The sequence below is a fragment of the Elaeis guineensis genome, chromosome 12 (genome assembly GCF_000442705.2).
Source record: "Elaeis guineensis isolate ETL-2024a chromosome 12, EG11, whole genome shotgun sequence".
NCBI lineage: Eukaryota > Viridiplantae > Streptophyta > Magnoliopsida > Arecales > Arecaceae > Elaeis > Elaeis guineensis.
In genome coordinates this window covers 17542835-17562641 of record NC_026004.2, presented here as the reverse complement: position 1 = coordinate 17562641, position 19807 = coordinate 17542835, and the positions used below count along the sequence as shown (strand labels likewise).

Below are 19807 nucleotides of genomic sequence, written 5' to 3'. Positions count from 1 at the left end.
TTAAGATCCTTACAAGGTCCGAAGAACTGGGGAAGTTTTTCTTGCATCTGTATATCCATATTTCTAGAGTTGTTCTCAAAGGGAAAGAAAAAAAGAGTGAGAGAATGTTAAGTAAAATGTACATAAAATAATATGACAAAATATACATATAGAACGGCTCTTAACAACCCATTAAGATTTCAGGACACCGCACCGTGATATCACAATATATGGTACAAACGTGAAAATTGCAATTTTTAGAATGGTCATCAATACGTTCGCTTGTTTTATTATTATCCCAATGGGTACATAATATTGCATTATCATCAGGATTTTCCCGCCCAAAACTCGATAAATTTAAAACTTCAAAATCTTCTGAGATTTTCTTTTATTAACAAGTCAAAATATATGCACACTATCATATGGGTGGATGCCCAGAAAAATAATTACACCATGTTTTCCAATATGGGCATGATACATGATACCATATTCCTTTCCACTACCAGTTTAAAACTATAGATATATTTATTTCGATTCAGCCATAGATTACCATCAAGCATTACTAATTTTTCATATGCCAACTATTTTTGGGGGTTCCATCAACCATTAAATAAGGAACTGCACCGCATCAAAGCATCTTGCCTTTCTGCAACATTTAAGATCAAATATTTCAGAAATCACAGGCTAGAACGCGCGTGGTAACAGCCTCTTCTGCTGAAAAGCTCCATGCTCAAGAAACCATCAAAATATAGCAAGTAGAGGGCTCCACATCCCAGAAAGACATCATTATTCAAAAGTAACTCACCCTTCTTATATATTTTATAAAAACTTTAAGAAGGTACTGCATCAGGCAATCTACATAGGACACTGACCCAAAATATAGATAGAGCGGCTCAGCAGCACTCATCCTCTATTCTGCTGCGAACTCCCAGAAATTTACAAAGATCTCAAAACTGATATGTACAAGTCAAAAACCCTGAGAACAGAAAATGTCAGGGACCTGTACAAGAATTATCTCATATCCGATTGTCAAGAAGATCTTACCACAAACATTATTCTAGACCTCACAAGGCTTGTGTTCTGAGAAGGCTGACAGTAGAAAATGGAGAAAATCCCCACTTAATGGTGTAGTAGGCTAATCCTCACTGCCTCGAGTGCATTTTATACAACTTGGAGACACTGCAAACTGAATAAATTACAGCCAAAGAAGCTTGAATGCCTTTCATTCACCTTTCACCCTGAAATTTCCGGAGATGCAGTCAGTGGATTATGCAGCAAATATAATATGGAAGTGTGCATATATGAGGATATGAAAAACTTACATGAATGAAGCATTCATACTTTCACTAACTTGGAGAGACTTGGGAGCACCACCAGGTTTAACATCCTCTGTGTCAGCACTGTTTGATGAGAGTAACTTTCTCTGTAAAAAGGTAATACGTTAAGTGCATGAGCCAAATCCGCAGAAACACACCAGAATTTTTCCAATCTTCAAAGAGGTACAAAAAGAAAGAGATGTCTCCAAGTAGTAGATAACCCTTTACGCATAACAGAGTTGTTCTTGGATGATAGGTATTTAAGCAGTGCTGTGAACCATGAAGCCATGAAAAGTTTACAAGCTTGAGCAAGGTTAGACCACTCATGAACATTTCAGCCAACATTTTACAAGGCTATGAGAAAACATGAGTAGATTAAGCATCTTCTAATATATAATAAAACACACACACTTGACAACAGTTTATAGGCACCATAGGTCGCATCTCTGGATGAAATTAGAAAAATTAAAAAGAGATATTGAGATAATAGATCTTATTGGTTAGCTTACCATCCAGTGCCAAATGACATGGTTCAGGATTCAATTTATTTCATAAACTACATGGGAGAAAGGATACATGCAAGATGGAAGAAATTCTGTATGGTAGTTCCAGAGACATACGCAGCATACTTACATGTATGACAACCTTTCTATATACATAATTTTAGAAAACTTAACCTCATTGTCTTTTCCATAACTAGTATGTATATCTAAACATTGACTCACAAGAAATCTTGGCTTCAACAATAAGCAATTGTAAGAAATTAACATTAGCACAGAAAAATTTTGTTCTTCTATATTATGTTTTATTTTACGAGCATGAGAAAACCAACAGAAAATGAATGCTGTAAAACCATTTCAAGAGTTTGTTTTCCCCCGCACTAACATGATATATCATCCTAAAAATGCAAGTTGGGGTCTGTGTCTGTCAAATTTGCACCTAGGTGGAAATAATTAATCTATATATTTTAACTTCATATTTGACATATTATGTACTTGGAAAAATACACATTTCTCTTATGAGATAAAAATTCAATTCAAATTCAAAGATGTACCTGCCTTCTGAACCACTCCATGTAACTACTACTCATGATAATCCCCGTATTTTGTCTGTTTGAGCTTATCTCTATGCAGCTTTTATCCATCAAATTACTTCAATCACACTCCCCCCCAACAAAACATGTTTACAAGTGGCCCTATCCCAATTATAACAACAGATCATACATATGTGATTTTTGCTAGAAAAATCCAATTTCATAATTGAAAAAAGGAGCTACTTTTTTTTTGGCAAAAACAGTCTATATTAGACTTTACCGTACCATTACCCACTAGTCGTCATGTACATTTTTTATATGTACACCAACCTGTATTATATTGGCACATGTTACCAATATGTGAGCACTGATTAGGCTAATTGCGTGCATTCATTTTGAAGGTTGAGGCCAGTGAAGCCCAAAATAAACTGTTACTGCAAAAAATAAATAAACAGAAGTAGTACATTTTTGCAAATATGATAACAAAAATGTGCATTTGTCTTGCAAAACACCTTACAGGAATATATATAAATACATAGATATACATATATGTACATATATGGACATATATTCATATCTAGAAATATATACATATACACACAAACATATATGTAGGTAGTAGACATAAACATTACAGATGACAGGGAACATTTTACAATGAAGGAATTTATGAAAGTTAGCCATCTAATAATTAAAGATTTATTATGGACTATTATTTGAGCATATAATGACCTATGGATGGCAATTTTAACCCAAACTCATTTACTTGGACCCATCCTCATTTAAATCAAGTCATTGGGTTCATAGGTCCATTATATGGGTCCAAAACACCTGACCCACTACTGGATGGGCTTGGGATTTGGTTGTATGGTTCTAATTTGATGGGTTAGAAACAAACCTGTTAAAAGCACATTACATTATCAGAATATCAAATAATACATATGATATTCTTTCCAAAAATAAATAAAAAAAAGAAACACCCTTTCTCTAATCTTGATCTTACCCTACCACTGACACACTCCAATGCTCTCTCTACCTCCGCATTCCTCTCTCCCTTCTACGCTTTCCTCTCCCCTCCCCCCCTTTTGGGTGTTTCCCCTCTCCTCTCTTCTCCTCCTCTACTTTGCCCACCTTCATGACACGACTTTGGCAACATCAATCACCTTGTCATGTTAAAGACCCACTGCCCTCTACCAACCACACTCCATTTACCACCATCTACTCTCCCACCTCAATCTGACCTGCAGAACTCCTTTACTCTGCAGCCACCAATCATCAAGCTGCAATGCAGATCCAGCTACTCTTAACTTCGCTCTGCCATAATATCTCACCTTGGGGGCATGCTAAGGAGATTGTAGCCCTCATCCATCAGTAAGACTATCCGGTTCGACCTAACTGACACCCTTCATCAGCCTACCATCACTGTCAGCTAGTCAACAGCCGATGGCCTGACCTAACCAGCACCAGTTTTCTTGTCCCTCTGATTCTGTGTTTTTTTTTTTTTTTTATTAACCCTCTTCTTGTTGAAACCAGTTCACATCCAGGTCAGTCCTCCTAATACACCACCGGGTTTGGGTTAGCCAATCTAATCTGTTGGCAGGTTGCATTGGGTTCTAGTGGGGCTGAGTAGTTCTTAATAGTTGAACTTGAACCTGATGCGAAACCTGAGTCACTGCCATCCCGAACATACCAGTAACAACACCAAGAAAAACAATTCGTTATGAATTGACATCAAGTTCTAGTTCTGTGTTTCCAACTCTCTTGTTGAAACCAGTTTGCATCCAGGTCAATCCACCGAATACACCAGCAGGTTTGTGTTAGCCAATCTAATCTGCTGGCAGGTTGCATTGGGTTCTAGATGGGCTTAGTAGTTCTTAATGGTTGAACTTGATGCGACCCTAGCATGACCTAACCTGACTCGTTGCCATTCCTGACATACCAGTCAAAAACACTAAGAAAAACAATTTATTATGAGTAGACATCAAGTTAGCAATAACTATGATCAGTAATTAAATAAAAAAAATGATTGAAAAATATTGAATGCAGTTTCAAGATACCAGCTGACTTTCGGGTTGGAGATGGAGAGAATGGAAGGCACTTCAGATGTGCAAAAACTAAAAGAATTAGAGCTAATCATGAATTATTAAGTCGAATTGGTTAGAGGATGAAGGCACTTACATGGGGCTCAAATTCAGGGCTAGTCAAATTAATGGATAGATTCTTCATCAGCAACAATGCCTGGACAACAACCATCAGAAACATCAATCTTTTATAGCAAACAGTAGGGAGCATACATGATGGACTATATACTAGTTGTCCCAGCGCGGAATGAACATATTCACATATTTTCACCAAAGGGCATTGATTCAAACATAAAGTGTGAGTATAACAGATAGGTTCTCATATGATACGGCAGAAAGATCAACAGTTCTAGGGATAAATAATGCACTTCCTAAAATGAAGTAAAAAGATTCAAAATAATTAGTGATATATTATAACATAACATTCAAAAGTAGCATACATGAGTCAATCTTCAAGAACTTAATTAATAAACATCAAATTTTGTATTTATATCTCATTTAGTCATTAAATAATAAGTTAGTTTTTAATAATGGTATATGCCATGTTTTAATTTTCTTAACCCAACCTACAAGCGTTATCCTATCTGTACAAGGCCAGCTTAATAAATCAGTAAATGCAACAAAGCTGCATAATTAGTTTATCTGTCCCATAACAAATAACCACCTTCCACTTTACAAGTATTAATTACCATAAAAATGCTAAAATTTCAATTAAAATGTTACAAAAATATTTGTCTCTTTTCTCAATAATCTAATTGTATTATAGATACAAAACCTTTTGAGAAAACAAAATTCCTCAAATCATTTTATTTTGATATTAAACAAATGGAAAATCAAACGCTAGAAATTTCATTCATTTCAAGTTTCTTGGCAATTCACGATTTACCACAAATCTGAGTTTGTTACAGCCTTGTGAGTTGTTGAGTCCAAGATAACTATTGTAATTGGTATGGTTAACGTACATTACAGTACTTACATATGCCATAGTTTTGGTGGCTTTGACCTTCACTCTACATGTACCTACTGTGATGGATACTAGATAGTTTTATTGATGTCAGTCAATGAATACAAAAAAAAAAAAGGGTTGTTAAAAAGGGTAGGCTAAGTGTATTTGCACATATACCCACAACCACATTTGCGACGACCTGTAATAAACAAATTGTTTAAAAGAATTAAACATGTTTATTGTTCAAACTTTAACTGCTTTGATTATTGATATACTAAATCTAGTTAAAATTAGAGCAAAAAACTAAGGTTAATTGCAAGGTCCACAGTACCAGAACCAGCACCCGCACCGGTAGGCTGGTAGTACGTTACAGTATGCCTTCATGCCATATTGTTCGGGTGTGTACCAACAGGAAAACCGGCAAGGGAGGGGGAGAGGAAGAAGAGAAAGAGGAAGAGAGAGAGGGAGGGGAGAGAGGAAGGGAGCAGGAGGAACAGCACAACGGGGGAAGAGAGGCAAAGGGAATGTGAGGGGAGAAGAAAAGAGAGGAAGAGAGGGGTGGGGGAGGGCCGCCGTAAGCGGCATCTGCTAGAACAAGGCCAATGGAGGGGGAGAGAGGATTGCTGATTTACCTTAAAAAAAATTAAAAAAAGAAAATAACAAGTATAGTCGGCAATGTCTACCAACTTCACTTAAAAAAATAGAAAACAGGACTGAAGCCCCTATTTCCCCAATTCCAACGCATAGAGAATAGAGGAATTTGAAAGCCCTCTTCCCCCTCCCTCAACTCCGTTCTAGCAGCTGGCACTCACCACCGCCTTTTCTCTCCCTCCCTTCCCCCCTCCCTTCTCTCTTTTTGCTTCTCCCTCTCTCACTGCTCCCCAGTTTCTCAATTTCATTGCTAGAACCATACCAGTCCACTACCAACATAGCTGCTCAATACACCCAGAACCGAGCAGTTTGGGATGATTCCGCACCTTTATCAATTGTATATGTTTTTCATCTTTAGCCATGGCATCTAATACTTCAAACCTTATACCATAGTGCTCTTTCAAACTTGGCTCAAATTCCATCACTTTCTAATGGGGGAAGCCATAGCCTTTAAATTCTCATAATCAATGAAAATTGTTTGTTCCTGAAATTATTTAACAATGTTGAAAACCACCACCCAGTTAGGAATTTGAGATTGTAAAATGTGAATGATGCAACGTGAAGCACTTTTTTGATTATGTTAGATCGAGGAAGAGAATGTAGGACCGAAACATTTCGCTTGTTGTTACTGCCATAAATGAGAAGAAACAATCAACACAGTCCTAATACGAAAAGAAATCAGGAGGAAAAAAAAATGCCCTGCATGCAAGATCAAATATGTACATGTTCATAAATGTGTATCTCGTGCATGAATGCATCATGCACATGTAGTTTGCACATACAAGAAAAACTAACACTTAATTAACTAACCAAGCTGTGCTGCCACTAAATCTTTTTCCTCGGTAATATAGGGAACCATGACCTCTTTTTCCTACAATAACCTTATCAACTGTCCATCTAATCAGAAAACTTAGCTGTGAATAACCCAATTAAGCATTTCGCATTTAGTGAATGTGTTCAGTTAGAAAACAAAGTAATTTCGATATTGCATAGATATGACTAATATGCTTCCACAATTAAACATTAGGACAACTGAATTAAACACCCATCTCATGATAACACCCATCTCGTGATCAGACTGTAAATACATACATTGTATGAGGTGCTTATAAAGCATCAAGTTTTTCTGCAAGACATTAAGAACTATAACAAGATTGAGCTTGATGAAGGCATACTGTTTCAACATCAATTGGATCCATCTCTTTCAGTTTCTGCAGATGACCACTTGTATTCGGGTCAAAAACACTGCCAAGAAAGCTGTACACCTGAGCAAAGTCTGGCATAACTTCATGAAATACCAAAAAGAAAAAAGACAAATGTGAGCGAGGAAATCTGCCAGATATACATAAATAAAGGCAAAAGAGCAGAGCAAGAAAGCCATAAACAGAATTACCGCACATCATACTAATGGTTATCTAGTTATGAAATGTAAAACTTGAAACAAACATATATTAAAAGTTCCAACAAAGACACTATGTTTGATGGCAAAAATACAGAAATATTAGATCATCTTCCACCTGTTGAATTTCTGCAGAAAACTTAACCACTGACATTATCAAGAGAAAAAAAGGGTCCACACCATGCTGACAGCAAAGCAGAGTTTACAAGGAACGGTAACTTGTTCTCAAAATCCAGCTCCAACACACCAACAATATTAAAAAAGATATGCAACAAGACATTGGTAAAATGAGAAGATGATAAACCAGAAAGCATACAGAATAAAAAAAGAAACATGCAGACATGTCTTGAGTCCAACATCGATTGTGAACTAGGGAGATCTTGAATATTTATATCCAACCCAAGGAATCCAAATAATATCTTCTAGCTAATCCTTTTGGATGAGGTCCTGGGTTAACACATATGCTATCAAAGTGAACCTGGCCCATGGCCCATATGGACTAAGAGATATGGCAACATAAGCCTTTTTGGGGCTGACCACAAGCCAATTATGGTGATTGTAATTTGATCTTTGCAATTAGACCCTGAGCCTATTAAGGATGCTAAGGCTTAAATGGGAGAAGTATATGAGGATCTATGCATGCATGTTTTAAGTTCCACGTGGTTGTGCGCTAGGGAGATCTTATATACTTATACAAGGCCAAAGAACCAAAATAATACCTTCTAGCTAGCCTGTTCGGGTAAAGTGTCCTCAGTTGTTACAGAAAGGCAGCTCAACTTTGGAATATAGAGGCAGTTGTCTATATTTCCTCAACTAAGACAGAGCTTGAAGGCTCGGATAGATTGTCCACATAATTTTAGTCTAACTACAAGTGTGTTACATCTAGAGTATATGCCCAAAGTCAGTCTGAATGCTTGTTATATGTACTAGCATCAGCATATAGACTGATTAAGTGCATAATCAAATACATTTTAACATTTTGTCATCATATACGAATGCAAATATAAATATCATTACAATCTTGGAAGTTATATCCCTAGTTGGTAAAAACAAATATTGGATCAAAACAAGCAATAATTGTATCAGATTTAAATAGATATAAGTTTGAACAAAATATGGGCAATAACCATTGCCAATGTTGACAGAACCATAGAGCAAAGTTATCTTATACTCCAGGAGCCAAGGTATCCAGTATACATCACTAGTATAAAGTGCTTTTCAAAAAGGGATGCATACTCTAAAACAATAACAAGAAAATCTAGAATCTAGTGGTGACAAGGTCCTGATACACTTTTGCCTATTTGCATATGGATCCCCATACATGAAACATAAAAGCACAAGTATATCCATATTTGAATCTGGATAAGACGATTTTTTGTGAATTTTGTGTACATACGAATATCTGCACGCACAAATATCTGTCATCAAACTTCATAATCATATCCATGTCCAAAACTCAATAAGTGAAAAACAACTCGAAAATACATATCTCTATCAGCATCCCTATTAAAGTCAAATATATTAGCTATATCCAAGCTTGATCAGAAATTAATAAATTTATCAGATCGGATTGGATATACCAGAAACCGTTTACATCCCTAGCAATGAGAGTACACTTGAGAAATATTTGGTCTCGTAATTGGTATGCTAAGAGCAAAAGGCATTAAGAAGCCAAAAGGCAGCACAAAGTAGAATAAGGTGTTAAAGAATAAGAAAAGAAGAAATATGTATGATGAAGATGATCATGCAAGCATTCACCTTGGACATGCAAGAACTCATTAGATAAGGTAACATATTGACAATCAGGCAGGTGACACAGGCTTCTGCACTTGATAGTTTCATATACTCGGAATAGCAAAAACTTCAGTCTTTAGGTAAAGAAACCCTGGTGGATAATATTTCCCATTAGTTTTTATACACTAGCAAGCAACATCATGGCACCGAAGTCATATTGATCTTCAGTGCATACCAAGCGATAACTGAGTCAATAAACTAAGCAAGCAGAAAAATGAAGAAGGAAAAAGAGGTGAATGACTTGGTTATGCATTTAATTTCTTCCTTAACACCAAGCATTCCAATATGCTCTTTAAAAAATAAATATTTATATGGTACAAAGAGGTACTAACCATGAAGGGATGGGACATGGTTTTCATGATCAGTTGTTTCACAAGTTGCCCAAGTTATAGATGGGCTCTCAGTGCTGCTACAAGAGCAGTTATTTGCCACAACAGCTCCAGTAGGCCCTATATCATCTATAAAGGTGACAATATTAGCATATCCATTACAAGCCACTGTCTAAAAAAGGTGAAAAATGACAAACTATTAGACAAGGGAAACACATAACAAGCAAATTATTTTACCTTTTATTGCATGAGTTGCACTAACAGGCTGAACAGAACTGTGAGCCCACGAAGACACAGTTGCACTGGTGGTAGAGTTCTGCAGCATAGATGTATCTGCTGGGAGAGCATACCCTGGTTCAAGCAGTGATGGAGTTTGAAGTGAAGCTGTCACTTGAGGTAGCAGAGGAGCTGCAGATATTCCCAAATGATACATATGAATTACATTTCACTATATATGAAAGGTACTAATTCTGCTGAACAGGACTTGCCATTTTTAGATGCTTTCTGTGGATATGGATGAGCTGCTTTCCGCTTGGGTCGAGGGGGTGGTACATGTTCAGTTGTTCCATTCTTTTGAACCTTCAGAAAGTATTTCTGTGCATGGCTCCTTATCTGCAAAAATTGCTTTTCAGAACATAGAGAATGGATTTATAATTAGCAAATTAACAGTTTAACAATTCAAATAGTCATGGCAGTCATGTTAACCATTTATGACATTATTCAAATTTAAAGAATGACTCACTTGTAGCCTTCTAGAATACTTTCTAGAGTACTGTCTACACGTATCTAAGCTGTTTTTTGCACTGGTAGTGTAGATTAGCAAGGGAACAGAAGAGAGCATGGATTTGACACAACTTATTTCCATTTGATGTTTATGAGAACACCTCCATGTAGATGTTGCAAAGCTTCTTACTTCTTATTATACAATATGAGACATATTGCCATACAAGCATGCATTAAACTTTTAATGTTAACTAGACCACATGTTAACTGTATAAAATGTTTCAAATCATTCCATCTCGTTTTCAGCATTAATACTTGAAGGCAAATTCTTACTAAAAATGGAGCATGTTGCTTATATAGGTTTCCATCAACCATATGAATGTGAAATATCTTGCTGACAGATTTTGTCAAGCAACCCTGATGAAAATGCTTGATTACATTTGTTTGCCATGAATTTTACTTCAGTCTTAGTATGGAACATACTAAGACCTGAAGAAATTATCATAAATGAATCTAAAACATTCCCTTTGTCTCTCCTTTGACCCTACAACATATAATTAATTTCATCTTCAAAGGGGACTCAACCTAACATGTAAAAGATGCAGAACAGAGACCTAAAGTTGTCAGAAGGAGAGATGCAAATGACCATAAGTTGGAAGTATAAGACCGAGGTTTTCCATATTGGTTGGCACCATATTGTACCAGACATATCATACCATACTGTGCCAATACCGAACCGGTATGCAATCTAATACGATATTGACACTCAGTACACCTCACCATCTCATATCATATCGATACTCGGTATGGTTCACCGTCTTTTATCACACCATGTACCAATACTGTAACAAAATGATACTAGTACGAGGTCCGGTATCGAGACAGCAAATCTTGCATGGACTATTACAAATACGTTAAAGTGAGTATGTGTTGTTCTAATAGATCTCGAACTGAATAGAAAAACAATGCATATATTAGCACATCAGCATGTTAATGCAAGTTTTAGGGAAAATAACACAAGAAGTGAGATTATAGTATATATAAACTGTAAAATAATAGTATTAAAAAAATTTATCTACAGTATTTTTTTTGTACTTTTTTCCATGTTTATCTATTCTTGCAAATATTACAAGTAAATATTCCCTTACCATCTAAATCTGGTAGTTCTATTTTCTAATTTGTTTATTCTTTTTTTTTGCCCCGGTGGTTAAAATTTTTTTTATTTTTATTTATTTATTCTCACAAAATGGCATGGTCTCCCTAAAAAGAAAATATTTTTTTTATATTTTTGTTTATTTGGACGGTTGGTATTTTCAATTTCTTGTTTGGTTTCTATCATAATTTTTTTAGTGTTACTTCCTATCACTATTATCCCTGCTCAGGCCACCAGTCTCCTGTGGCAGTTGAAAATTGTTGCGGTACACAACGGTCATATAGGTGACAAGCAAGCCCCATGAGCCTGTTAGGATTTGACGCCTCGAGATTCAGCCCACATTGAGCCCACAGCGAGGTTCGCGGCGAAAAACGGAGTCCAACGAGACCAAGATCACCTGAAACGGAGCTCGGATGGAGGAGATACGAGCTTTTGAAGTCGGCACGAGATTCGAGGCGGCGGAGGACCGCCGGCGGCAGCGGCGCGCGAGACGCGCGACCCAGGCGGGCAGGCGGCCCAGCCGGGCGCGTGGCCCAGCCCCACGCGGGCCCGCGCGCAGGCACAGGCGCGGGCCAGCCCAGGCCCAAGCGGCCTGCTGGCCATTTGCCACGGTCCACCACGGACCGGGCGGTCCACGGCTGGGCCTGTGGACCGCGTGGGTGTTTCCCAAGCGTTTCTCACGGTCCACGGCACTATTTTGTAGACCGGAGCGTGATCGGAGGGCCCACAGATGTCCCGGTCTTGATCCGACGGTCCAGGGGGTTACCTGGCTTTGTTTAGGACTCCTAATCCATCTCTAATCAAGTTTTAACCCTTTAAAAGGACCTGTGCGTGAAACAGAGAGTAAGTGGTTCGGGTTTTCTCGCCGTACAGAGCCGTACGAACCCGAGAGAAGAGAGAAAGGCGGAAGCGCTGAGAGAGGAGCAGGAGGCTCCTGGACAGCGGTCACCAGGCACTTCAGGGGTTCAGGAGGTCTTCCAAGAGAGAGAGAGCTTTTGTGAGGGGAACTTCTAGTAAGAGAGAATTGGGTGTACAAGGGTTGAGGGTGAGGTCTCCTCTTGTAAAATTTCTTTTTCATAGTGAAGTTTGCATGCCCGGAGGCGAGCCCTTTTGTGGCTGATCCACGTATTTTGATTGTTTTGTTTTGTTTTTTCTTGCTGCATCGCGTGGTACTGAAAAGATCTTGGGAGGTGGTGTCCTGGCCAGACATCCACCCAACAAGTGGTATCAGAGCAAGGCGGTACAAGGACGCAGATTGCAGTGGTGGTAAGCAAGACTGAAGATGGAGAAGACAGGAACAATCAAGATGGAGATCAACAAGTTCGATGGTAAGAGCAATTTCTCCTTGTGGCAGGCAAGGGTGAAGGACGTGCTCATCCAACAGGGGTTGATCGATGCTCTCTTGTGCAATGAGAAGCCGACCACCATGGAGGTGCGGGATTGGAAACGGCTACAGATGCAGGCGGTGAGTACCATCCGCATGTACCTGACGGATGAGGTGGTGATCCATGTGCTGAGCGAGACTTTCCCGACGGTGCTGTGGTCGAAGCTCGAGGAGTTGTACATGACGAAGTCTCTCACCAACACACTTTTCCTCTGGAGGCAGTTTTACCAACTGCGGATGACTGAGGGATAGAGCGTGCAGGAGCATTTGAGCCACTTCCAGAAGATCCTCACCGACCTCCTCAGCGTTAGCGAGAATGTTGAGGAGAAGACCAGGGCGCTGGTTTTGCTGGCGTTGCTTCCCCCTTCGTACGAGTCCTTGGTGACTGCTCTTCTGGTGGGAAAGAACACTATCAAGATGGACGAGGTCACCGCGGCGATACTCCAGAACGAGGTTCTCAGGAGGAAGAACCCAGCTTCGAGCTCAAGTAGCGGTAGCTCAGCTTTGGTGGCTTCTGGAGGAGCAGGAGGCGGTAGACGGAGCGACAGGAGATCGCAACGAGGGCGGTCCAAGTCCAGGAGGGATTTGAGCAAAATCAGGTGTTACCGGTGTGAGGAGTTGGGGCATCTAGCCAGAGATTGCCCTCAACTGAAAAATCAGACGGTGGCTGCTGTAGCGACGGCCGGCAACGATTCAGATGGAGATATCCTGGAGATATCTGATGAGGTATCTACTTCTTCCCAGCAGTAGATATTAGATTCTGCATGCCCCTATCATGTATGTTGCAGAGAGGAGCAGTTTGACTCCCTGAAAAACAGTGAGGACACTGTATATCTGCCGGATGGATCGAGCTGTGCGATCAGAGGCATTGGGACGGTCAGCTGGAGGACACATGACGGTGCAGTGAGGAGATTGGGGGAGATCCGATACATACCCGATTTCATGCGGAATCTTATCTCACTTAGCAGACTGAATTCGAGAGGCTACAGGACGGTAGCTGGTAGAGGAATCCTGAGGGTGTTACGCGGCGATAGGATTGTGCTGGAGGGGAAGAAGGGGAGCAGAGGACATTATTACCTGGCGGGGAGCCCAGTGCGAGGTGGAGCTTCGGGAGCCAGGTGAAGCTCCAGGAGGCGGATCGGGCATGAGACAGGAGACTCGGGAGGACGAGAGGCGACGTCGCAAGGTGAGATTCCTATTGCCGCAGGACGATGCCCCGAGCAGGTCTCAGGTCAAGAGGAGCACAGCATACGATGGAGATGAGATCGAGTAGCCTGGCTTGACTCCCATGTTTGCCCATCCATGATCAGCAGGCGATTGCCCCAGGACATGGGGGCGAGGAGATCCAGAAGCTCTCGGAGTTTGGAGGAGGCCGAATATCGAGTCGAGGTGGAGATTGTTAGGATTTGACACCTCGAGATTCAGCCCACATTGAGCCCACAGTGAGGTTCGCGACGAAAAACGGAGTCCAACGAGACCAAGATCACCTGAAACGGAGCTCGAATGGAGGAGATACGAGCTTTTGAAGTCGGCACGAGATTCGAGGCAGCGGAGGACCACCGGCGGCCGGCGGCGCGTGGGACACGCGACCCAGGCGCACGGGACGCGCGACCCAGGCGGGCAGGCGGCCCAGCCAGGCGCGCGGCTCAGGCGAGCGCGCGACCCAGCCCCGCGCGGGCCCGCGCGCAGGCGCAAGCGCGGGCTGGCCCAGGCCCAGGCGGCCTGCTGGCCATTTGCCCCGGTCCATCATGGACCGAGCGGTCCACGGCTGGGCCTGTGGACCGCGTGGGTGTTTCCCACGCGTTTCTCACGGTCCACGGCACTATTCCGTAGACTGGAGCGCGATCGGAGGGCCCAGAGATGTCCCGGTCTTGATCCGACGGTCCAGGGGATTATCTGACTTTGTTTAGGACTCCTAATCCATCTCTAATCAAGTTTTAACCCTTTAAAAGGGCCTGTGCGTGAAACAGAGAGTAAGTGGTTCGGATTTTCTCGCCGTACAGAGCCGTACGAACCCGAGAGAAGAGAGAAAGGCGGAAGTGCTGAGAGAGAAGGAGCAGGAGGCTCTTGGACAGCGATCGCCAGGCACTTCAGGGGTTCAGGGGGTCTTCCAAGAGAGAGAGCTTTTGTGAGGAGAACTTCTAGTGAGAGAGAATTGGATGTACAAGAGTTGAGGGTGAGGTCTCCTCTTGTAAAATTTCTTTTTCATAGTGAAGTTTGCATGCCCCGTGGAGGCGAGTCCTTTTGTGGCTGATCCACGTATTTTGATTGTTTTATTTTATTTCTTCTTGCTGCATCGCGTGGTACTGAAAAGATCTTGGGAAGTGGTGTCCTGGCCAGACATCTACCCAACAGAGCCAGCCCACTAGTCATTATTTGCAGGGTCTAGAATAAGGATAGGAGTGGTGCGATGAAGATTTTTCATTTTTTTTGTTTAATGATCCTTTGCTTACATGTTTGTGACCTTTTTCTAATTCTTTATTTTGTTGGAAGGCAAGATTTTTTATTTTCAATTTGTTTATTTCTATGATTATAATTAGGTAAATTTTTTTTATTGTCTAAAATATGGATTTTGATTTCATTTCGTTATTTTCTTATAACCAAGATTGTATGGGTAATCTAGAAAAAGTAGAAGGGTATCTTTGGGATCAAAAACTGATAAACAGAATGTGGAAGGAACATTAGCAGATTTTGAAACTCATTTTTGTATATAGTAAAGACTAGTGATTAACAGTTCTGCTGTCTTTCCTACCAGTGAAACAGAAATCTGCTTTATAATCATTTGTAACAATACGCAAACTTGCACCTGCTCGCTGACATGCAGGTCCCTATGAGCCTACATCTTGCCTACGTCGTAAAAAACCTGTGTAACAAAAATTGCTCAAAAAAAAAAAAAAAAAAAAAAAAAAGATGATCTTATATGGCAGGTGGCAACAATAGAATGCCTCTAGCAAAAGACATGATTAGCTGGATTTTTTCAGTTGCTCCACCAAACTTCATTAGTGTTCACAATTATGTGAGTTGTTGGCTCTATGATAATAAAGTATATTGCTGGTATAAAATTGCAGCCGGAATTTGAGTTGGAAAAGTATAAATAATAGACAGCACAAGAGTTTTTTTTAAAAAAAAATCATAGTAGAAACATAGGAGAAAATTTGCATAGTAATTTCCCCATCTCTTAGTTTAAAATGGATAGGTTACATCATCAAAAACATAAGTTGTCTGGAAAATACCTGAATGACTGTCTTTGAGCCCACAAATGCTTCTATCTTTTTCCAGTCACGATCAAAACTGCAGGAATCAGGAGGCCATGAGTAAAGATTTTATTTACCATTTTGACATGTCAAAAAACTTGCACTTACCAGTAGGAGAAGATGATTACATCACCACAAACTTTTCCTTTTTTTCATTGAATGATATAAGTTCTAGAGGCATATCTTTATAACTCCAAAAAAAGAATTTTTTAAAAGTCTAAATCTAGTCGAATGTTTTGTTAAAAGCAATGTTTTAGCACAGAATTGCAAACAATAATCTCCTATAATAAGCATTTAAGAGTATTTAAACATTTCAAGTGAGCATATAAATACAAAATACCTGTTACAGTATTATCACAGAAGTCAAACTTTCCAAAAATCAATGAAAAACAGAATATAAATTTTTCAAATGAGTTCTTAAAATTTCCAACTATATAATATGAAAGTAAATGGTCCTCTATAAAGCTAAACAGCATTGTACAATGTCAAAATTATAATCATGACTGATAGAATTCTTTGACAGATCCTTCAAAGATCTAGAAATTAAATATAAGACCATCCTTGACAAAAGTGTCTCTGAAAAACTAATTGCTTTGATCATTACCAGATTAAAATATATTTCTCAACACCATTACCAGATTAAAATATGTTTCTCATCAATGTTCATTTTCTTGATCACTGATGCTCTGAATGAGTTCAATGCTCACACAATGATCATATTTTACTGATAAGTGCATATGATTCTAGCAAACATAAGATGGAATCTACCCAGGACTGAAGCCATTCTTTTCCTTGACTGAGTATAATGGAGTTATTCGTTATTTTCATTTCCCTCGGAAGGGTAGCTCCAAACGATTTTAGGTGCAAAGTGTACACAACCCGAGTTCTTGTTGATGATTACATAGAAAGAAAATAGTTAATACATGCACTGAAGCTTCATTTCAGAGATAGCATTGTAAATACAATGTGGTCAAGAATCCCAGACAACCTGGGACTTCTTTAACAGCATGGTTTCAAAAGTCTGAACCGAAAACTCTGCAACAAAACAGTATTTAAGCTTGAGGCCTGAGACAAATGCCTCCAAGCCCAGAGCATTACTTGAATCTGACTCTGCCTTTGGAGGAAGTCCTTCACAATGTGATCTCAAGTTTCTCTTAACATTCTTCAACTCATGGTCCTTCATTTGATTTACCATTCTCAGGTATATCTTACATGTTTATAGAATGGGCCTATTATCTTTAATATAAAATTAAAATTCAAGTGGTTTAACAATTCATAATCATGAAATTCTGGTGCATGAACCATACTCATCCCCTTACATAAGCAAAATTAAAATTGGAAATAAAATTATGCTCATATTTGAATACTCAACCCCCCCCCCCCCCCCCCAACCCCCAAAAAAAAGGAAAAAAAAAACACACACACATACACACAGAGAGAGAAAAACGTTATTTTTCTTTTCATGTCACATCCAGGTAGGCATACACACAGAGGCCAACGATAATGAACATTAATGTGCCTAGACAAAACAGATGGCATGAGAAAAAGCTTGTCCTTTCTTAATGTCCCTTTTAGAAGGCTGCCAGCATGACCAAATCAGCAACTGGCACAGCATTTTCTTTGCTTGGGAAAATTAAGGCTTCTAAAACTAAAAATATATAACTATAAAAGCTATATCTCCGAGCTTTAAATACCTGTGATATCAATTAACATGGCAATCTTTACTAAAGGAAGTCAGAACAGCTAAAGTAGCAAAACCCAAACACCGAAGTACTCACTAGAAAGACAGCATGAAAAACAGCTATTCTATCCTCAAAATCCTAATTCGGTCGTTCCAGCAAGGCCAAAACCATCATGTCTAACTGATATTGTTTTCTAAATGAACCCAGTGAAACTGACAAGCAATAACAGCAAAAACAAGACATCAAGCTCTGAACACCTACGATATGACACAGAAAGGCACGTTTCAGCTGAATACCTAATCAAAATCCCATTGATGACCCCACAAAAAGAATTAAAAGAAAGAAAAAGAAATCAGAAAGCGTAAGAAGAGCCACATAAGAATATTTAGAGTGTCGAACTCTCAATGCAAATTTGAAAGCAAATAACTGGGGCGAATATGGACACCTCCTTCAGCAATCTTTCGCACAAAAAAAAATTGAGGCCAATAAACCCCCCAAGAAATAACCACAAGGTCAATAAATCCACCTTCCACTTATCAACCATATGATTCATGAAAGCGAATTTCAGCTAAAGCAATGACCAAAATCCAACTTATAAATCAATGAAACCAGAAATGCAAGATAGTCATACTATCAAAAACACCACCGTGCACACAAGCGAACTGTACGAGGTACAGCTAAAATCCCGTTTTGAAAGCGGCTCGCTTCTGCTCCATGTCTCAAATTCTTAAAAGAAATTAATCAAAAGGCAAATTGAAGCCGAATCCATGACCAAATCCTTACACGACTCTAGAAAACAAGAATCGCCTTAATACTTTGGACACCCAGTGCGTACTGCTTCCCTCCCAAAAAAAAAAGAAGAAAAAAGAAAAAAGAAAAAGAAAAAGAGACAAAGAAAGCAAAAGAATCGCAAGAGAAACCAGGGGCATGCTGACATTAAAGAATGGCACAAGAAACAGCTGGTCCATGTTCAAAATCCCAATTGAAAAGCTAGAATTGAGGCCACAATCATCACTTCCTATATCTATCTCTCCCCAAAAAGAGCCAAAGCCACCGAACCCTAAACAAAGCCAAGAATCAAATTCCCCATATACGAATCAAAAATGCAAATTTAAATGGAATCCATCAGCACAACCCACTTCTTGCCTCACAAAATAAGAATCTGGAGAGCCTAAACCCAATCCCGAACCAAAAAGAGTCAAATTTCACCAAACTTCATCACCCCAACCAATTTCCTGTCCCAAAACAGCAAAAAGGACAGCAAAAGAGAAACTCTTACAGCTGGAGAGCCTCGAGAAACTTGTCGTGCTCCTGCTCCGTCCAGCTCTCCCTGGACTTGGTGATAGTATACGGCTTCCGGATCTTCTTGCTGGGGTCGTCGGACGAGGACGAGGCGGCGGCGGTGGCGGCGGGAGCAGGGAGGGCGCCGCCGCCGGCGATGCCAGAGAGAGCCATGGGTGGGCCGCTGGGCGGCTGGTGGTGGTGATGAGGGTCGGAGAAGAAGAGCACCGCCGCTCCTCCACCATTTCCACCGTCGGCCGGCTTGGCGTTAATGGAGACCATAAAGGAATCGAGGGTGTTGGAGATCGAGGGATCGGTCGCGTGTGGCCTGCGTTTCTCTTTGCTTCGCGGCCCTCTTCCCTCTCAACTCCTCCGTTTCACTGTTAGTTTGTCTCTCTTTCTAGTCCTCTCTCTTTCTAGTCCTCTGTATACGTGGACTGGTGAAGTCCAGTGGCGGTGGAGTGTATGATAGAGGGCAGGACAAATGGCGCTGCGATCTAAAGCCCAATAGGCTCTATATTGGGACCATCTCTTTTTCCTTTTTTTTTTTTTTTTTTTCGTTTTGTGGCCATGACTCTAATCATCATGCAAGTGATGCCTAGAGAAATGTTGTCTTCAGGGCATGTGATAACAAATTTGCATCCTGGTTGAGTTGGTACATAAGCTAGAAGAGCTATTTTCACAGTTTATGCTAACCCACACTTGAGCCATCACAGGGTCCATCCATGCAATATTTTGTAATTATATAATTTTTCATGATATATAAATAATTTTATTATATATTTTGCATCAATAATTGTGA

The 19807-nt window shown here is 39.9% G+C and overlaps 1 protein-coding gene across 4 annotated transcripts; it reads right to left on the bottom strand.

Annotated features, from left to right (window-relative positions):
- Positions 1-765: 765 nt before the first annotated feature.
- LOC105054972 (protein REVEILLE 8) lies at positions 766-19416 on the bottom strand. Of its 4 annotated transcripts, XR_012135808.1 has the most exons (10): positions 19004-19414; positions 16022-16079; positions 10017-10140; positions 9766-9936; positions 9532-9657; positions 7182-7291; positions 4507-4566; positions 1302-1402; positions 1024-1217; positions 766-955 (listed from the first exon to the last, which is right to left on the bottom strand). XR_012135808.1 is itself a non-coding variant. In XM_073246574.1 (9 exons), the coding sequence occupies exons 1-9, from the start codon at positions 19285-19287 to the stop codon at positions 1202-1204; spliced, it is 1041 nt and encodes a 346-aa protein (XP_073102675.1). In that variant the 5' UTR covers positions 19288-19416; the 3' UTR covers positions 766-1201. The 4 variants fall into 4 exon arrangements, 3 of the variants coding, with proteins under 3 accessions (XP_073102675.1, XP_010934943.1, XP_019709441.1); XM_073246574.1 differs by having other exon boundaries at positions 766-1217; positions 7182-7282; positions 19004-19416; XM_010936641.4 differs by having other exon boundaries at positions 766-1217.
- Between the last annotated feature and the right edge of the window lie 391 nt (positions 19417-19807).

What these genes read in the sequence shown, in the direction of transcription:
- LOC105054972 (XM_010936641.4), bottom strand. Translation starts at nt 19,287, where the DNA reads ATGGTCTCCATTAACGCCAAGCCGGCCGACGGTGGAAATGGTGGAGGA. An exon ending in ACAGAAAGCATCTAAAAATG is followed by an intron (nt 9,937 to 10,016) that starts GCAAGTCCTGTT and finishes GAATATCTGCAG; the next exon opens with CTCCTCTGCTACCTCAAGTG. An exon ending in CCATGTCCCATCCCTTCATG is followed by an intron (nt 7,292 to 9,531) that starts GTTAGTACCTCT and finishes TATTTCATGAAG; the next exon opens with TTATGCCAGACTTTGCTCAG.